The 16,097-nt window shown below is 66.4% G+C and overlaps 4 protein-coding genes across 4 annotated transcripts; 2 read left to right on the forward strand and 2 right to left on the reverse strand.

The window, feature by feature from the left end:
* Positions 1-284: 284 nt before the first annotated feature.
* Positions 285-2,581, forward strand: RHOBADRAFT_52594 (uncharacterized protein; the record flags this gene model as incomplete). The annotated part of the gene is made up of 4 exons (XM_018416418.1): positions 285-840; positions 915-1,229; positions 1,297-1,391; positions 1,463-2,581. The coding sequence occupies 4 exons, from the start codon at positions 285-287 to the stop codon at positions 2,357-2,359; spliced, it is 1,863 nt and encodes a 620-aa protein (XP_018272659.1). The 3' UTR covers positions 2,360-2,581.
* Positions 2,582-4,273: 1,692 nt separating this feature from the next.
* On the reverse strand, positions 4,274-5,894 carry RHOBADRAFT_25693 (uncharacterized protein). Its single transcript, XM_018412707.1, has 6 exons — positions 5,718-5,894; positions 5,292-5,612; positions 5,160-5,221; positions 4,951-5,097; positions 4,655-4,877; positions 4,274-4,494 (listed from the first exon to the last, which is right to left on the reverse strand). Exons 1-6 carry the CDS (start codon positions 5,787-5,789, stop codon positions 4,339-4,341), a joined length of 981 nt encoding a protein of 326 aa, XP_018272660.1. The 5' UTR covers positions 5,790-5,894; the 3' UTR covers positions 4,274-4,338.
* A 394-nt stretch (positions 5,895-6,288) lies between these two features.
* On the reverse strand, positions 6,289-12,796 carry RHOBADRAFT_12865 (uncharacterized protein; the record flags this gene model as incomplete). Its single annotated transcript, XM_018412111.1, has 18 exons — positions 6,289-6,354; positions 6,432-6,491; positions 6,554-6,660; positions 6,730-6,777; positions 6,845-6,984; positions 7,131-7,684; positions 7,767-8,222; positions 8,301-8,985; positions 9,065-9,152; positions 9,237-9,655; positions 9,756-10,549; positions 10,633-10,716; positions 10,791-11,429; positions 11,500-11,625; positions 11,712-11,819; positions 11,853-12,049; positions 12,119-12,254; positions 12,662-12,796. The coding sequence occupies 18 exons, from the start codon at positions 12,794-12,796 to the stop codon at positions 6,289-6,291; spliced, it is 4,842 nt and encodes a 1,613-aa protein (XP_018272661.1).
* Positions 12,797-13,604: 808 nt separating this feature from the next.
* RHOBADRAFT_66238 (uncharacterized protein) lies at positions 13,605-15,990 on the forward strand. The gene is made up of 10 exons (XM_018418904.1): positions 13,605-13,633; positions 13,708-13,754; positions 13,871-14,306; positions 14,376-14,464; positions 14,533-14,650; positions 14,756-14,895; positions 14,978-15,062; positions 15,192-15,335; positions 15,434-15,514; positions 15,623-15,990. The coding sequence occupies exons 1-10, from the start codon at positions 13,619-13,621 to the stop codon at positions 15,875-15,877; spliced, it is 1,410 nt and encodes a 469-aa protein (XP_018272662.1). The 5' UTR covers positions 13,605-13,618; the 3' UTR covers positions 15,878-15,990.
* Positions 15,991-16,097: the final 107 nt, after the last annotated feature.

Consider the following 16,097-nt stretch of genomic DNA (forward strand, 5'->3'; position numbering starts at 1 on the left):
CGGCACTTGCTTGCATGGTTTCTGCAGAGACACTGCGCCTGTGCGGCCCTGTCCAGGACCCAGGCAGAGCTCGCGAGCGAGGACGACGTCGTCTCGGTTCCCCGCATAATCGCGCGAGGCTGGCAGTGCTCGTCTCGTCTGGTCGCTCTCTCACGCTCACCTGCGGGCCCAGCTGCAGCAGAGGACACGTGTGCGCACACCTGCTGTGCCGCCTACCGCCCTCAGCCAGCCCGCTCCTCGTCCCACACTTCCCGCACTCGACGACGACGACCTCGGCACGCGACATGGCCACCAACACGGCCGCACCCTCGACTGCAGCTACTGCCACCGCCACCGAGTCGGTCGCCTCGTTCGACCCGCTCAAGGGCTACGCCCACTCGCCTCCCGCCTCCTCCTCGACCGCACCTCGCCCCTCCTCCTCGACCTCGACCTCGGCCGCACCTCGCGCCGACTCGCGCCCCGCGGCACCCCAGCAGCGGCCCTCGGCTCAGCCCATGCGCCGCCGCTCGAGCAGGCGCAGCGCCCGCGGCGACGACCCGGACGACAGCCTCGACAGCGACGACGCCCGCTCGACCTCGCGGCGGGGCACCACGGCCAGGCGAGGTGGCGCAGCGCACCGGGCCACGGGCGTGCAGCCGCCCAAGGACGACGACCTGTTCGACACGGACGACGCCTTCCAGGCTTACGCCGACGCCGAGCGCGCCTCCGGGTGGCACCACCTCCCGCTCTTCCTCGTCGGCCTCCCCTCGCTCGGCGCCGTCGTGCACGGCCGCGCAGAGCACTGGAGCGACGCCATCATCCTCGCCCTCGTCGTATTCTACCTTTACCAGCTCATCAAGGGTCCGTCGCCCTCGTCCTCTCGTCTCGTGCGCCGAGAGAGCACTCACTCACGTCTCGTTCCCCCGCCCTCGCAGTGCCGTGGGAGCTCTACTACGCCTCGTACGCGCGCTCCGTCCTCCCCGTCGGCATCGAGCCCGGTGCGCCCGACTCGGACGAGGACCCGCAAGTCGTCGCCCGCCGCGCCGAGTCGGCCCAAGCCCTGCGCCGCAACGAGCTCATGGCCCTGTGGTCGACCTTCCTCGTGCCCGTCGTCGGCGCCTCGCTCCTCCATTACGCCCGGGGCCTCCTGAGCGACCCGGACCGCTTCATCAACCGGTTCCTGATCGGCCTCTTCGCCATCGCGAGCTCGGTCAAGCCCGTTCTGCACTTTGTCAAGCTCGTCAAGCACAGTGCGTCCGCGTTCCTCGCCCCTCTTTATCCTTGAGGTCCGGTGACTGACTCGTTGCACGTACACAGACTCGCTGTACCACCAGGAGGTCGTGCACTACCCGTCGTCGCGCGTCCACCAGCTTCAGCAACGTGTCGACCGCCTCGAAAAGGAGCTCTCGCAGGTGCGTCACCTCGCGCTTTCTCTTTAGAGCCCTTCCAGTCCGGCTCACAGTCTTCTCGACCGCGCTCGCAGCTTTCGCGCACCTCGGTCCCGCTGTCGACGTTCGAGTCGCTCTCGTCGTCCCTGTCGTCGACCTTGACGCCGCTCCAGCGCCAGCTGCGCCGCCAGACGCTCGAGACGCAGCACGCCCAGCTCTCGTCGACCGAGCGCCTGAGCGCCCTCGCCGGCGCCGTCGACGAGCTGTGCCTCGCGTTCCAGGCGCAGGACCAAGAGCTCGTCGCCCTGCGCGACGTCGTCGCCTCGCGTTCGACCGCCGCCGCCAAGCGCTCGCCCGCCCTCGGCAACGCAGCCGCCGTCCTCGGCAGCGTCGTCAAGCACCTCGTCGTGTACCTCGCGACGCCGGCGTACGCGCACCGCCGCGACGACGAGCGCGAGCGGCACGGCGTCGCGTGGTACGCGCTGTGGCCCGTCACGGTCCCGCGCGCGCTCGTCGGGTGGGCCGTCAAGGGCACGGCCAAGGGCGCCGTCAAGGCGCTCGGGTGGGAGGGCGACGCTGAGGCGGCGGCGGCGGCGTCGTCGGCGGGCGCAGGTGGAGGAGGGGGCGCGCTCGACAAGGGGAGGAACCACAGGAGGATCACGAGCGCGCCGAGTGCGGCTGCGGCTCTCGCAGGAGGCGGACCGGGAGCGGACAAGGAGGAGGTCGAGCCCTACAGCGAGGAGGACGATGGCTCGGAGGAGGAGGACGACCTCGACCTCGACCTCGACCTCGACCGCGCTCGCCCTGCCCCGGCCTCGACTCGCGCCCCGTCCTACAGCGCGCCCTCGTACATGCCGTACGCCCAGCAGGCGCGCTACGCCCGCACGCAGCAGCAGGTCCCCGTGCCCGTCGCCGGCCGTCGCCCCGGCGCAGGGCTGCGCTCGTCGTCGAGCCGGGCGCAGCAGCAGCAGCGCGTCGTCGGTGCGGCGTGAGGAGCGTCGTCGTGCCCTCTCGCCGTCGTCCAGGGCTGTGGCGGTCGGCGTCCCGCTCAGCGCTTTTGTACCTCTCCCGCTTGTCCCCCTTGCACTTCCTCTCTCCTTCTCTCCTCTCCCCTCCCCTCCCATCGGCTTGTACCCATCGTCATTGCCTTCCCTCGCACTCTGTCCGTACTAGTTTTACTTGCAACGCGCCAGCTATTCCGCTTCGCCTCCTCACCCCTCCCGGCCACTGTCTTTCGAGTCGCGAGAGTTCTCGAGAGTTCGCCACAGAGCTTGTCCGACGCTCTGTACGCCTAGACTCGTCGAGAAAGAGAGTGCACGTGCAAGAGGGCATGTCAGGGCGGCTGCGTCTGGCCTTCTCGCGCGAGAGGGGACGAGGAGTGGCAACTTGAGAAGGCCGAGTTGCCGACGAAGGACGTGGCAGGCTCTCTCGACGAGAGTGCTCGAGCAGGACTGCACTTCTTTCAAGGCTCTCACTATCGGGCAGGCACGAGAGGAGTGTTGCTGAGAGACACAGAGAGCTAAACAAAGCGCGTGTCGAGACGCACAGACCCTCGCCGCATCGCTGCGACGTCGGTCGCCTCGACCGTTTCACCTCCACTCGTGCCCAGACCCCGGGTACTGCGGCTGCGGGTCGAACACGTGCGGCCCAGGCGCGCCGTACTCGCGAGCGCCGGGGTGAAAAGGCGCCGGCGACGGGGCGACGTTGCCGAACGAGGGGAGGGCGGTGGGCCAGATGTTGCACCCGGTGCAGTAGTCGTCGGCGGCGTGCGGGTACGAGTGCATCGCGGTCGAGTGCATCGTGGTCGAGTGGTAGGGAGGGTACTGGGTAGGGGGAGGGGGGCCGGCGAAACCCTGCGCGGTGTCGGGGAGGAGGGGCTCGTGCGCGGACGTCGAGGGCGGCGGACGGAGCCAAGAGTCCCAGTCGACGTCGTAGTCGGGCGACGGCACGCTACTGGCAGGTCGTTTGGGCAGGATGAGGCGAGGCCGACGAGGTTGGTCGCGTTGCGGGTGAGCGTTGGTCGAGTGAGCGGCGTGGGGAGCTTGAGCGACACCGGCCGCCGCGGCAGCTCTCTGTTGAACGCAATGGACCGGGCGTCGTCAGTAACGGAGGTAGGACGAAAGGAAGAGACGGACGAACCTTCCTCTCCCTGCAGCGCACGCCCCTCAAACGGGCCAGCTCCCTGGCCCTCTCGTCGCTCGGCATCATTTTGTCCCACCGACCCTGCAGGACGAGCTCGGAATGGGTCAATACATCATGCGAGGAAAGGAGAGAGAGCGAAAAAGGCGCACGCACCTGCTTGACCGTTCCGGCGACGAGTCCATCGCGCCATTTTTTGAGGTTGCGCAAGGCATGCTCTTGTTGGAGCTCGTCCAGGGCGTTGAAGCGTGCGACAGCGTGCGACCTGCGCAGCGTCTCGCCGTTCTTGACGATTTGGGCTTCTTGCTCGGGGTTGCGCGCGACCCCTGCAGCGACGGCGGCGAGCACATGTTCCTCCCAGGTTCCCCCAGCGTCCTGAGGAGAGCTCAAAGTCAGTGCGGGAAGGCCGAGAGCCGCACGGCGAAAGGGACGAGGCCGAGGACGGAGGAAGGCGAGCGCACCGAGTTTCCGACGACGTTGTCTCGAGACACGCTGGAGAGGCAGCGGCAGCAAGAGGACGCAGGGCAGAAGCGCAGAAGGCAGAGCGGGAGAGGGCAACCGCCCCGAGCGGCAAAGGGCCGGAGAGTCCGTACGAGGACGACGCACGAACCGGCAAAGAGGCTTTCGCCGGACAGGGGAGCGCAAGCACGCCGTAGGCGTCTGCGCCCGGCCGCGAGCACTCGGAACGTGCGGCGACGCCGAAAGCGAAGCGAGAAGAAGCCGCAGAAAGAGAGGTCCGAGCGGAGCAACTTGAGAAGGTCGACATCGGCCTAGAGAACTGAAACTGCTCGATTCGACTGCAGGACACACTGCTACACTCGCCCGAGAGCGTCTAGCCAAAGAGCATCGCCTGCATGTGCGGGTTCTTGGCGTAACGAACGCCCTTGACCTCGACGCTGTCGATGACCTTGCGGATCTCGTCAAGCTCGTCCTTGGACAGCTCGATCTTGCCCGCCTCGATGGCCTGCTTGACGCGCTCCGGGTTGGTCTGGATAGGACGAAAGAGGTAGAAGAGAGAAGGGGGAAGAGAGAGAAGGGAAGAAGAAGAAGAGAGGGGAAGAGAGAGGCGGGAGGAGAGGTAGGGGAAGGGGGGCGAGACAGGTCAGAAGAGAACGGGGTGAATGACGAGGAAGAACGAGAAGACGTACCGAGCCAGGCAGAGGCACGGCGCCTTGTGCACGGACCCAGGCGATCGAGAGCTGCGCCGGCGTGACGCCCTTCTTCTCGGCGATTGACGTGAGCTTGCGCACGAGCTGCATGTTGTGCTCAAAGTGCTCGTCCGAGAACTTGTCGAAGTGACGGCGCATGTCGCCCTCGGGCAGGTCGTCCTTGCTCTTCCAGTTGGCGCCGAGGAAGCCGGCGCCGAGAGGGCTGCGTCGACAATCGAGGCCGTCAGGGCCGTTTCCTGGAGGAGTAGGGTGAAGGGAGGACAGTCTAGGCGCACCTGTACGCGATGATGGGGACGCCGAGCTCTTTGCAGGTCGCGAGAACGCCGTTCTCCTCGATCTCGAGCGCGAAAGGCGAGTACTCGACCTCGACGGCGGCGACAGGCCCGACAGCGGCGGCCTTGCGAATCGTCTCGGCGGACACCCTGTGTAAGGCTAAAGGGTTAGAGATGCCGCTCGTGAATGTGACGAGAGGCTGTGGACGCACTCGGAGAGGCCGATGTCGCGGAACAGGCCCTCGTCGCGCAAGATGAGGAGGTTCTTCATGGTCTGCGCGCAACATCGAGAAGAGTCAATGACAGTCCTCGAGGCTTTACGTGACCTTGACGACAGGACGCACCTGCTCGATGCCGGTCGCCTTGTCGACCCTCGCCATCTCGAACAGGTCCATCTTGCGGTGCTTGAGGATCGAGTTGACCTCCTTGACCTGATTGCGCAGGAAGTCGACGTCGGCGTTGGGCGTCATGCCCTCGCCGAGGCCGCCTTTGACCGAGATGTAGACCTTGTCGACGAGGTCCGGGTGCGCGTCGAAGAAGCGCGACAGGAGCTTCAAGTTGGCGGTGACGGCGGGCGCGTTGCCGTAGAAGTAGCCGCTGTTGAACGAAGTGGATCCAGCCTGGATGGCCGTGCGCATGAGCTCGAAGGCCTGGTCGTCGGGCGTCTGCGAGAGGGCGGGGAGCGGAGACAGAGAGAGAGGGCGCAAGGTCAGCTCTGGGTGGCAGCAGGTCCTACTGGCGCGGAAAGAGGCAGAGAAGTCGGTGCGCACCTGCTCAGGAGCCCACGTGAGGCGCATCAAGCCCGTCGCGATGCCGGCAGGCGGGACAATCGAGGGCGACATGGCGGTTGGCGAGAAAGGACGAGGACTGGCTGAGGGGTGCTGGCGGTGGACGGTGGGCGTGGATACCAGGGTGGAGAGCGTAGGGAAGCAAAGCAGAGCTCGTCTGGTGCGAAACGAGGGGGACAGAATGAGGGGAAAGCCGAGCTTCTGATGAAGTCGCCTCGGGCCTCCACTCGACCTCCGCTCGCCGTCGAATGCGCTCACGCAAGCGCGAAAGCCGAACATTTAAAGCTCTCACGCCCGCACACCAGTGCTGCCGATCCCTCTCTGCCGCCGCTCGTCCCGACCTCGAGCCTCTCGCCTCCACTCTCGCCGCAAGGTCCACCGAGTCGCCCGACGGTGACGACGACGACGACGACGAGACGAGAACGACGAGTGACATTGCGGGGGGTACACACAGGAGCGCACTGAGGCATGCCTCGCGAAAGGGGACGATGCCAAGGAACTGATGGAGCGAGGCGCCGGATAAAGACGAAGGGACGAGGGGGGACGACTACTTCTAGAGGGACGCGACGAGCTGCACGAGCTGTCGCAGGTGCGGCGCGCTCAACCACGCCGGGATGTACTGCAGCGAGATGGCGAGCAGAGTCAGGTTGCGCTCGGAGAGAGAGGAAACGCTCAAGAGAGAGAAAAAGGACGGACCGTCTCGATGCCGGTCACCTCGCGCGGCAGCGGCGTCTCGTAGCCACCGGCCTCCTCAACCTGCATGGGTGAGAGAGCTTCAGTGACGATACAGGATTGGGCGGGCGCGGCGCGAGACGGACCTCGGGTGGGAGGAGCAGGTGGTCGTTCTTGTCGCCGGCGACGACACGACCGTTGACGGCGCGCAGGATCTCGGGCGAGATCGGGTTCTCGTAGTCGGCGACGTAGTCTGTAGGCAGTCGAGAGAGTCAGAGTCGGTCGAGTCGGTCGAGGAAGGGCGAGAGGCTGCTCGACGCACAGTTGGCGACGAGCTTCTGGATCTGGGTCGGCGTGAGCATCCAGCACACTGCGGTCGACGAGGAACGTCAGTAGGCGATCGAGAGGAGGATGGGAATGAGGACGAGCAGGCGCACCGTCAAAGATGATCTCGATGTCGGCGAGGGACGCCTTCTTGAGCTGGAGGAGCTTGGTCGCCTGCATGAGGTGCTCGAGCTGGAGCGTGCCCTCGGGCATGTCGTGCGCCTTGCACCACTCCTCGAGGCGAGTGATGTTGCTGCGAGCGCACGAGAGAGAGAGGGCCGGACGAGAGGAGGGGGAGAGAGGCGAGGAGGAGGGAGAAGAGAGGGCGAGGGGAAGGTGCGGGTCAGGTCTCGCGCCCGTCTAGACGAACGCCGATAGAGAGACGAGAGCGCGACGCACTACTGGATCTGCATGGCGCGCTTCCACGACGAGAAATTGCGCCGCATGAGGAGGTCGTTGAAGCTCGTGACGCCGATGAGTTTGAGGAGCTCGGTGATGGCCTGCTGCACGACCGAGTGCTCGACATAGTACGACTTGAGGCTCTTCCACACCTTGTTGAGGAGGTTGAGGATGTCGTCCATGCTGAAGGCGGGCGCCTGGTTGCTGCCGCCGACGAGCCGGTTGAACAGCCGGCCGCCGCCCGAGTCGGACGTGACGAAGCCCGGCAGCGACTGCGACTCGATGAGGGCCGGGATGACCATCTTGTGCAGGCGCTTCTTGGTCTCCTGCATCCACGTGTGGTAGATGTTGTACTCGAGGCTGTCGAGGTCGTGCTTGACGATCGTGACGAGGCGCTCGTAGTCGTCCCAGTCGTAGTCGCGGCCGATGCCCTCGCCGCCGGGGCCGATGCCCTGCAGGATGTCGCTCTCGGCGATGCACACGAACGACAGGATCTCGTGCACGTTCGAGAGCCAGAAGATGCCCGGCACGATGACCTCGTCGCCAGTGTAGCCCTGCGCGCACGACGAGAGAGGGTTAGTCCTCGAGGATCGGACGACGCGCGAAAGAGAGGGCATGGAGGAAGAAGGGACGCACCATGACGTGCTGCTGGACCGTCTGCATGACGTTGGCGAGGAAGCGCTCGCTCTCGCGCATCATGCCGTACTTCCACATCTCGTTCGTGACGAGCGAGATGAGGTGGGCCGGGAACAGGACCTCCTTGGGCGACGGCGGGCTCGACAGGTTGGGCGCAGGGATCTTGAGGTGGCGGATGATGCTGAACAGGACGTCCTCGTCGAGCGGCTGCTCCTCCTCGAGCAGGCGCATGATCTCCTCGGCCGGGTCGTCGTACACGTCGGGCAGGTAGCCCTTGCCGCCGGGCCCGCCTGCGAGCCGCCTCGTGCCGGGCTCTTGCGGGAACGCCATCGAGACGGGCCGAGGCGACGTCTCCCACCGGTCGTGCTCCGGGATCGGGCTGACCGACGACGGCGCGTTGGTGCTCGTCGCGCCGCCCTCGTCGCTGTACCGGCGCACGCGGCGCTTGGCGCCGCCCTGCGGCGCCGAAAGGGCGGCGGCGGCGGCGGCGACACCTGCCGGGACGGCGGGCAGGGCCGCGTGACCGTTCTCGACAGGGGTGGCGCCGTTGGCGACGACGGCGGGACCGCGCTGGCCCGTCGCCATCTGGAAGTTGCCGGCGTCGGGCCTCGGCACCTTGGCGGCGGCGTTGTTGATGGCGACCTGGCGCGAGAGCTGCTCGCGGAGCGAGGCGATCTCCTGGCGGAGGGTCGAGACGGTCGCCGAGTCGTCGCTGGCTGCGGCGAGCGACGCCTTGAGCGACTCGTGCTGCTTCTCGAGCTCGGCCTTCTCCTTGAGGAACTCGGCGTGGAGGCGGTCGATCTCGGCGTCCTGCTCGGCGAGTTTCTTGAGCGACTCGTCGAGGCGCGCGTCGAGGTCCTTCTTCTGCTGCGACAACGCCTCGAACTCGGGCAGGGCGACGGTCGGCTTGTTGACCTCGGCTTGCAGGGAGCGTGCTCGGCTGTCGGCGTCGTCGTGCTTGGCCTGCCAGCTCTGGACCTGCTGCTCGAGAGCGCGCAGCTTGCCCTGGAGCGAGCGGTTGTCGGCCGTGCGGGTCTGGAGCGTCTGCGTGAGCTCGACGACCTTGTTCTCGAGCTTGTACGTGACCTCCTTGAAGTGCGTCGCCGAGCGCGCCTCGGTCTTGAGCGTCTTGAGCTGCTGCTTGGCCTGCCGCCGGCGGACGCACGACTGGAGGAGGACGACTCGCCGCCGGTCGCGCGTGTACAGCTGTCGAGCGATGCTGTGGGCGCGAATGCTGCTCGTCAGGGTCGGCTCGGGGAGGAGGGAGGAGGGAGAGGAAGAGAGAGAAGAGGACGCACGCGCCCCGCAGCAACGACTGGAGCCGGACCGCCGCCTGCACGCGCAGCTCCTCCTTGAACGTGGCCCGGATGTGCAGCCCTCGAGCAACTGCGTGAGAGAGAAAGAGTGAGCGACAGGCCGAGAGAGAGAGGTATGGCCCGAGAAGGAAGAGCGAGAGGGAGGGGGACGCACGAGCCTGCACGGCGACGACGGCCTTCCTCGCCCGCTCGTACTTGACGCGCTCGAGGAACCCTCGTGCCGCCTTCTGGATCATGACGGCGGCTCGCTCGCGACGAGCGTCCTGGGCGAGGCGCTTGGCGGCGTTGGCCCGAGCGATGCACTGGACGCCCGTGATCATGCGGCGCACGCGGCCGTAGTCGCGCTCGGCGAGGAAGCGGCGGACGTGCTTCTGGATGAGGGTCGTGAGCTCGCCGAGGCGGGCGTGACGCAGCTGCTCGAACCGGGCGAGGAGGCCGGCGCGAAAGAAGATCTTGGTGAGGCCGACCTGGTACTTGTCGGGCTCCGAGACGGCCGACGACAGGATCGACGAGCACAGGGCGCGCATGTCCGACGTCTGCTGCCACTGGGACGACGGGACGAGCATGTAGTAGCTGCGGGTAGGCGAGAGGAGAGGCGGCGAGAGTCAGGACAGGCTGCGACGACGGGCGGATCGGACGACAGGGACGAGGGAGGGATCAAGCTGGGACGCACCGGTCGGCAAACTCGTCGAACTTCCACCTCGTCGGGTAACCGGCGCACGAGATCTTGATCGTCTCGAGGACGCCGCACGCTCGCAGCTGGCCGAGGACCATGGGCGGGTCGTACTCCCACGCCTGCTTGGCCTCGTTGGGCTTGATGCAGCGGATGTAGTGGGCGTTGGTCGAGTCGATCGTGTCCATGAGGCTGATGAGCGAGCCCTTGAAGATGCTGCCGAGCGTCGGCTTGCGCGCCGACCCGCCGCCAACGCCGCCGATGCCGCCGACGCCGCCGAGACGCTTGGGCCCGCCTGCGCCTGCTGCGCCGCCGGGCCCGCCGATCGTGCTCGCGCGCTTTGCGGCGGCCGTCGCCGCCTCGGCCTCGGCGACGGCGGCCTTGGTCGCGTCGGCGCGGTCGAGGACCTCCTTGAGGAACGCGTTGCTCGTCGACGCGAGGAGGGCGACGTGCTCGTCCGGGACGGCGTCGCGGTTCTTCTCGAGGAAGCCCTCGGCCTCGTACGTGACGTCGAGCGCGTAGTGCGCGACCGTGAACGCGTTGTTGCCGAACCGCGGCTTCTTGAACACCTTGGCGTTCTCGGGCTTGGCGCCGACGGTCGAGTGGAGCTTCTGGAGGAAGTTGGCGTCCGAGCCCGACGGGAGGCGCGACTCCTCGTCGAGGAGCGACAGGATGCCGAGCTTGCCCTCGATCAGGTCGATCGTCGGCTGGTTGTCGGCGTAGTCGATGAAGGTCCAGTCGATCTGCTCGCGCACGTACTCCTCCTGCTCGAGCTTGAACACGTGCGCGTTGAACTGCGAAAGGGGCGCATGTGCACGAATGAGCGGCGTCCTTCTGCGGCAAGGCCGAGGAGAAGAGGGAGGGGGACAGGACGCACCTCCTGCTGCAGCTTCTCGTTGGCGTAGTTGATGCAGAACTGCTCAAAGCTGTTCCTCTTGAAGTGCTCGAAGCCGTAGATGTCCTGCAGGTCGGGCCATCGGGGGTGAGCTGCCGCACGTCGTCATGACGAGGCAAGGAGAGGACGAGGGGACGCACGAGGACGCCGATAAAGTTCTTGACCGAGCCCTCGACCTGGTCGTTGGTCAGGCTCTCGTTGACGACCGCGACGAGCCAGTCGAACAGGGAAGCGTAGATGTGCTTGGCGACCGAGTCCTTGACGACGTTGGCCTGCGCCGCGTTGAGGCTCGTGACGATCTTGTCGGTGCGGGTCACGATCTGCTTCTTGAGGATCCACTTCTTGAACTCGGACTTGTCGATGCCGAGGAGCTGAGTCGCCATCGTGAGGCCCTTGTCGTCGTCGTCGAGGAGCGCGTCGGTGCGGGTCGAGCGGATCTCCATGTTGCCGAGGTGGAGCAGGGCCGCGAGGAGCTTGAAGATGTGCCACTGGCGCTCGACAGGGATACCGACCGTCGACAGGGCCTTCTGCGTGACGGCAAACTCTTCTGCGTCGTCGACGCCGGCGATCTGGGGCGCGCCGCCCTGGTTGACGAACGTGAACGTCGACGCCGAGTCGAGGCCGAGCGCCTTGCGCTCCGATGAGGGCGCGCCGGCGAGGAGCTGGTAGAAGATGTGGTAGTTGCGCTCCGTCTCGGGCTGGTACACGAGGCGTGACCGCTCGAGGAGGTAGGTGCGGATGCGGGCGCCGACGATGGTCTGCGAGCCGTCGAACAGGATCTGGAGGGAGGCAAGCGCTCGTCAATCACAGCGCTCGTGGGACGACAAGAGAAAGAGTGAGAGGACGGACCTCGATGTACTTGCCGAAGCGCGACGAGTTGTCGTTGCGGGTCGTTTTGGCGTTGCCGAACGCCTCCATGATCGGGTTGGTCGCGAGAATCTGCTCCTCGACCTCGCTCATGCCGCTCGACGTCGACTGTGTGGACGAGCCAGACGACCCATCAGTGTCCGATACTGAGAGAGAGCTCGAGGGGGACGGGGAAGAGGTGAACTTGGGCGCACCTTCTTCTTGCCGGGCTTGTGCGGGTCGTCGACCGTGGCGAAGTAGCGCATGATGTACTTGGCCGACACGGTCTTGCCGGCACCCGACTCGCCGCTGACGATGATGGTCTGGTTGCCGCCGGGCTCGCCCGCCGTGCCGACCATGCAGCGGTAGGCCTCCTCGGCGATGGCGAACAGGTGGGGCTCGAGCTCGCCCTTGCGGCGCGAGGCGTACGCCTGGACGACCGAGTGCTCATAGACGCCCGACAGGGACGTGAACGGGTTGACGGCGACGAGGACGATGCCCGAGTAGGTGTAGATGGACCGGAGCGAGTAGCGGTGGAGGATCGTGTGCAGGACTGTGGGTCTCGGCGAGCGGGTCAGGTTCGCCCTCTCGAGACAGGACGTAGGAGGGAGCAGGAGCGCACCGGAAGGCTCGTTGAGGTAGGAGAGGTTGGTGAGGTCCTCGGTGCCCTCGAGGACGGGCGGGTTGCGCAACGGCGGGAGCACATCTGGCGGCGAGGACGACGACAAGGCGCTCAGGGTCGTGGTGACGGTGCGCTCCTGCGGGAGCAAGGGACGCGCGAACGCGAAAGGAGGTTCAGCGCTCGTGCGTGTGCAAGAGGGTGGGGCAGTGCGGGTTGCGGAAAGACGCCTGGACGGCGCCGAGTGTGAACCGGGACCAGGAAGGACCAAACTGTGCCACAGACACCTCTGCTGCCGCCATGCTGCCCTTCAGGCGCAGGCGAAGTGAGGCGAGCCGGGCGGCTCCAACTGCTCGTCGTGGGGCTGGGAGGACCAACGCCGCCGGCGGACAACACGCTCGACGCGTCGGGTCGGCGGCCCATCCACCGTCACAGTACCGACCAGACCCTGCGCACTGCTGCCCAACCCCACCGGTGGCCGTGCGGACGAGGGGCAGTGCTCGCGCCGCGTCGCCTCGTCGTTGGAGGAGCGGACGGCGGGCTCACCTTGGCGTTGTCGTCGACAAAGTCGAGCTTGACGGTGTCGCCGTCGACCGACTTGGCGGTGAGGCGCGCGGCGATCCAGCCGAGGTCCTTGTCGGGGAAGAAGCAGCGCGTGTCGGGGACGTAGCTGTCGAGCATGGCGGGCGAGGCGGACGACGAGGTGGGGGGGCGCGACCTGCGCGTCGGGGTGGAGGGAGAGGCCTGCAGGCTCTGGCGGTAGACTCGCTCTGCAGTCTGGCGGCCAGCGACGAGAGGCGGGAGCTTGTCGAGGGAGACGAACCGCCTCGCGCCGGCCGCGACCGTCTTCCTCGAACCTCTCGCACTCTCTCAATGCGCGCTTGAGTCCACTCTAGAGTGTGCTCCACGTACTGCAAGAGCAACTGCCGAGCGCACAAAGCCCAGAGAGCTGTGGACGAGACGCCGTCCTTTTTCCTGTGTCTCGTCTCCAAGTCGCACCTCGCGCGCAGCTCTGAGCGAGCGCAGAGCCGATCTGAGAGACCTGGAAGCACCTAAACACGCTGTTCCTGCACCGGCTCGATTACCCCGAGCGAGCGAGCGGACGGCGGCGGCCGCCGGACGAGAGAACTCTCCTCCTCGTCCACGACACCTATCGACCAGGTGAGCTCTCGTTCCAGCTCAACGAGCTCCCGATGGGCCATGGAAGCCAGCGCAGGCTGTCGCGCGAGCTCTCGGTCTCGCCTCCCCTCTCCCCCATCTCCTATCGCCGCCCCAGCTGCCCGTCCTCCGTTAGCTCGTCACCTCACCTGCGCCCCTCTGGACAAGCCTGTGATGGTGCACACAGTCTGGTGGGACTTTGTGCAGGGCTGGCACAGCGGCGGGCACAGCCGCTGGCAAGGACGGGGTCCTTGACTCCTCCCGCCGCGCCCTCACTCCGAAGCGCCAGAACACCTCGAACTGACCTTCTTTCTCCTTCCCTTTCGACCGACAGACTCGTACACTATGGCTGAGCAGATGGTGCGTCCCACAAGCCTCTGTCCTGCCCCTGTCGACCAAGGACTGACCCTCTTCCCTCGTCGCCAACCTCGCAGGCCAAGAAGCTCTGGGGCGGCCGCTTCACCACGGGCACCGACCCTTTGTACGTCTGCGCCGGTCCTTGATACTCCTCGAGTCCCGAACCGAGCTGACCGCCGTGATGCCGTCTCTCCCTCCCCCATCCTCCGCTTCCTCCTCGCCGTCGTTTGCCTCGCCCAGGATGTGGGAGTTCAACCAGTGCCTCTCGTACGACAAGGCGCTCTACGCCGTCGACGTCGCAGGGTCCAAGGCGTACGCGCTCGCCCTGTCCAAGACCGAGCCGCCCATCCTCACGGCGCACGAGCTGTCCGAGATCCACCGCGGCCTCGACCAGGTCCAGCACGAGTGGGAGAACGGCTCGTTCGAGATCAAGCAGGACGACGAGGACATCCACACGGCCAACGAGCGTCGCCTGAGCGAGGTCATCGGCAAGGAGATCGGCGGCAAGCTGCACACGGGCCGCAGCCGGAACGACCAGGTCGCGACCGACATGCGCCTGTGGCTCATGCAGGAGGTCAAGAAGGACATTGAGTGGATCCAGGGCGTCGTCGGTATCCTGTCGGTCAAGGCCGAGGAGTGGATCGACCACCTCGCCGCCGGGTTCACCCACCTTCAGGTGCGCCCAGCCTTCTCTCCCGTCTCCTCCTCGTGCGCTCGCCTTGTCACTGACGCTCGAGACCGACAGCGCGCGCAACCTATCCGCTTCTCGCACTTCCTTCTCGCCCACGCTCACTCGTTCGCCGGCGACCTCGACCGTTTCCGTGACCTCCTTCCGTGAGTCGTCCTCTCTCGCCTCGCGCGACCGCCAGCGTCCATCAACTGAAGCCTCGCACCCGTCGCAGTCGTGTCTCGACCCTTCCTCTCGGCTCGGGCGCCCTCGCCGGCAACCCCTTTTGCGTCGACCGCGAGCTCCTCCGCTCCGAGCTTGGCTTCAACTCGATCGGCGGCAACTCGATGCAGGTGCGTCCGCGCTTCCTCCTCGCCGCCCTATACCTCTCTCTATCTCGTGAGGATCGAGCCGGGCACCCGGGTCGTCGCGACTCACGCACGACCTCTCGCCCACAGTCGGTCGCCGACCGCGACTTTGTCGCCGAGTACCTCTTTGCGTGCTCCCTCCTCATGGTCCACATCTCGCGCCTCGCCGAGGACCTCATCATCTACTCGTCGAGCGAGTTCAGCTGGGTCGTCTGCGGCGATGCTTACAGGTGCGCCCTCCTCCCTCTTCCTCTTACGGCCGGCGCGGTCCGCGAGAGACGGCGCTCATGCCGGTTGCGCCCTCTCGTGCAGCACCGGCTCGTCGATCATGCCGCAGAAGAAGAACCCGGACGCGTGCGAGCTTCTTCGTGGCAAGAGCGGGCGCACGGTCGGCCAGGTGCGCCTCGACTTTCTCTTCCCTCTTCGTGCCTCTCCTCAACCTCTCCCTATTTCGGCCTCGGGCTCTCCTCATCGTCCCTCCCATACTCTTGGTGCGTCTCACTGACTCTCAGTATCCTTGATGCAGCTCGCCGGCTTCCTCACGACGCTCAAGGGCCTCCCGGCGACCTACAACAAGGACCTCCAGGAGTCGCAGGAGCCCATGTTCGACGCCGCCGAGACGGTCGGCAAGAGCCTGCGCATCCTCCAGGGTGTCATCTCGACCCTCAAGGTGCGTCGACGAGCCCTTTCCCTCGAGCGGCTCGTGCGCTCGCCGGCGTCGCCATCCTTCTTCTAGCTGCCGTACCTGACGCGTCGCCTCTCCTGCAGGTCTTCCCCGAGAACATGAAGAAGAGCTTGACGCCCGACATGCTCGCGACCGACCTGGCCGAGTACCTCGTCCGCCGTGGGGTGCGTCCTCTTCCTCCCTCGCCCACTTCGCCTCTTTTCCCTCGAGCGCCAGGGACGACTCGTCGCCCCATGATAAGAGTCGTCATTGACACTCTCTTCTGCATGCAGATTCCCTTCCGCGAGACGCACCACATCTCGGGCTCGTGCATCCGCCTTTCGGAGGAGGCCGGCGTCCCTCTCTCGGAGCTCACGCTCGAGCAGTTCAAGTCGGTCTCGCCGCACTTTGGCGACGACGTGCACGACGTGTTCAACTTCGAGACGAGCGTCGAGCGCCGCGACGCCAAGGGCGGCACGAGTCGTCGCGCCGTGCTCGAGCAGGTCGAGGAGCTCAAGAAGAAGCTCGTCGCGACTGCGCAGGAATAGACGGGCGGGGCTGGTGGAGGGTTTGTACAGTCGAGTCGCAACGCGGACATCGTTCATCGCGGGACTCGATGGCGACCTCGCCGCAGCGCCTCGAGATGCCTTCCCTCCCTTCCTCCTCGCGCTCCTCGTCTCGATGCGGCCCTCGTCTCGCTACCGCGTCTTCTCGCCGCCAATCCATGGTCGGGACGTCGCCTCGTCAGCGACCCGTCCGCAGGGAGGC

The sequence above is a fragment of the Rhodotorula graminis genome (genome assembly GCF_001329695.1).
Source record: "Rhodotorula graminis WP1 unplaced genomic scaffold RHOBAscaffold_4, whole genome shotgun sequence".
Lineage (NCBI taxonomy): Eukaryota > Fungi > Basidiomycota > Microbotryomycetes > Sporidiobolales > Sporidiobolaceae > Rhodotorula > Rhodotorula graminis.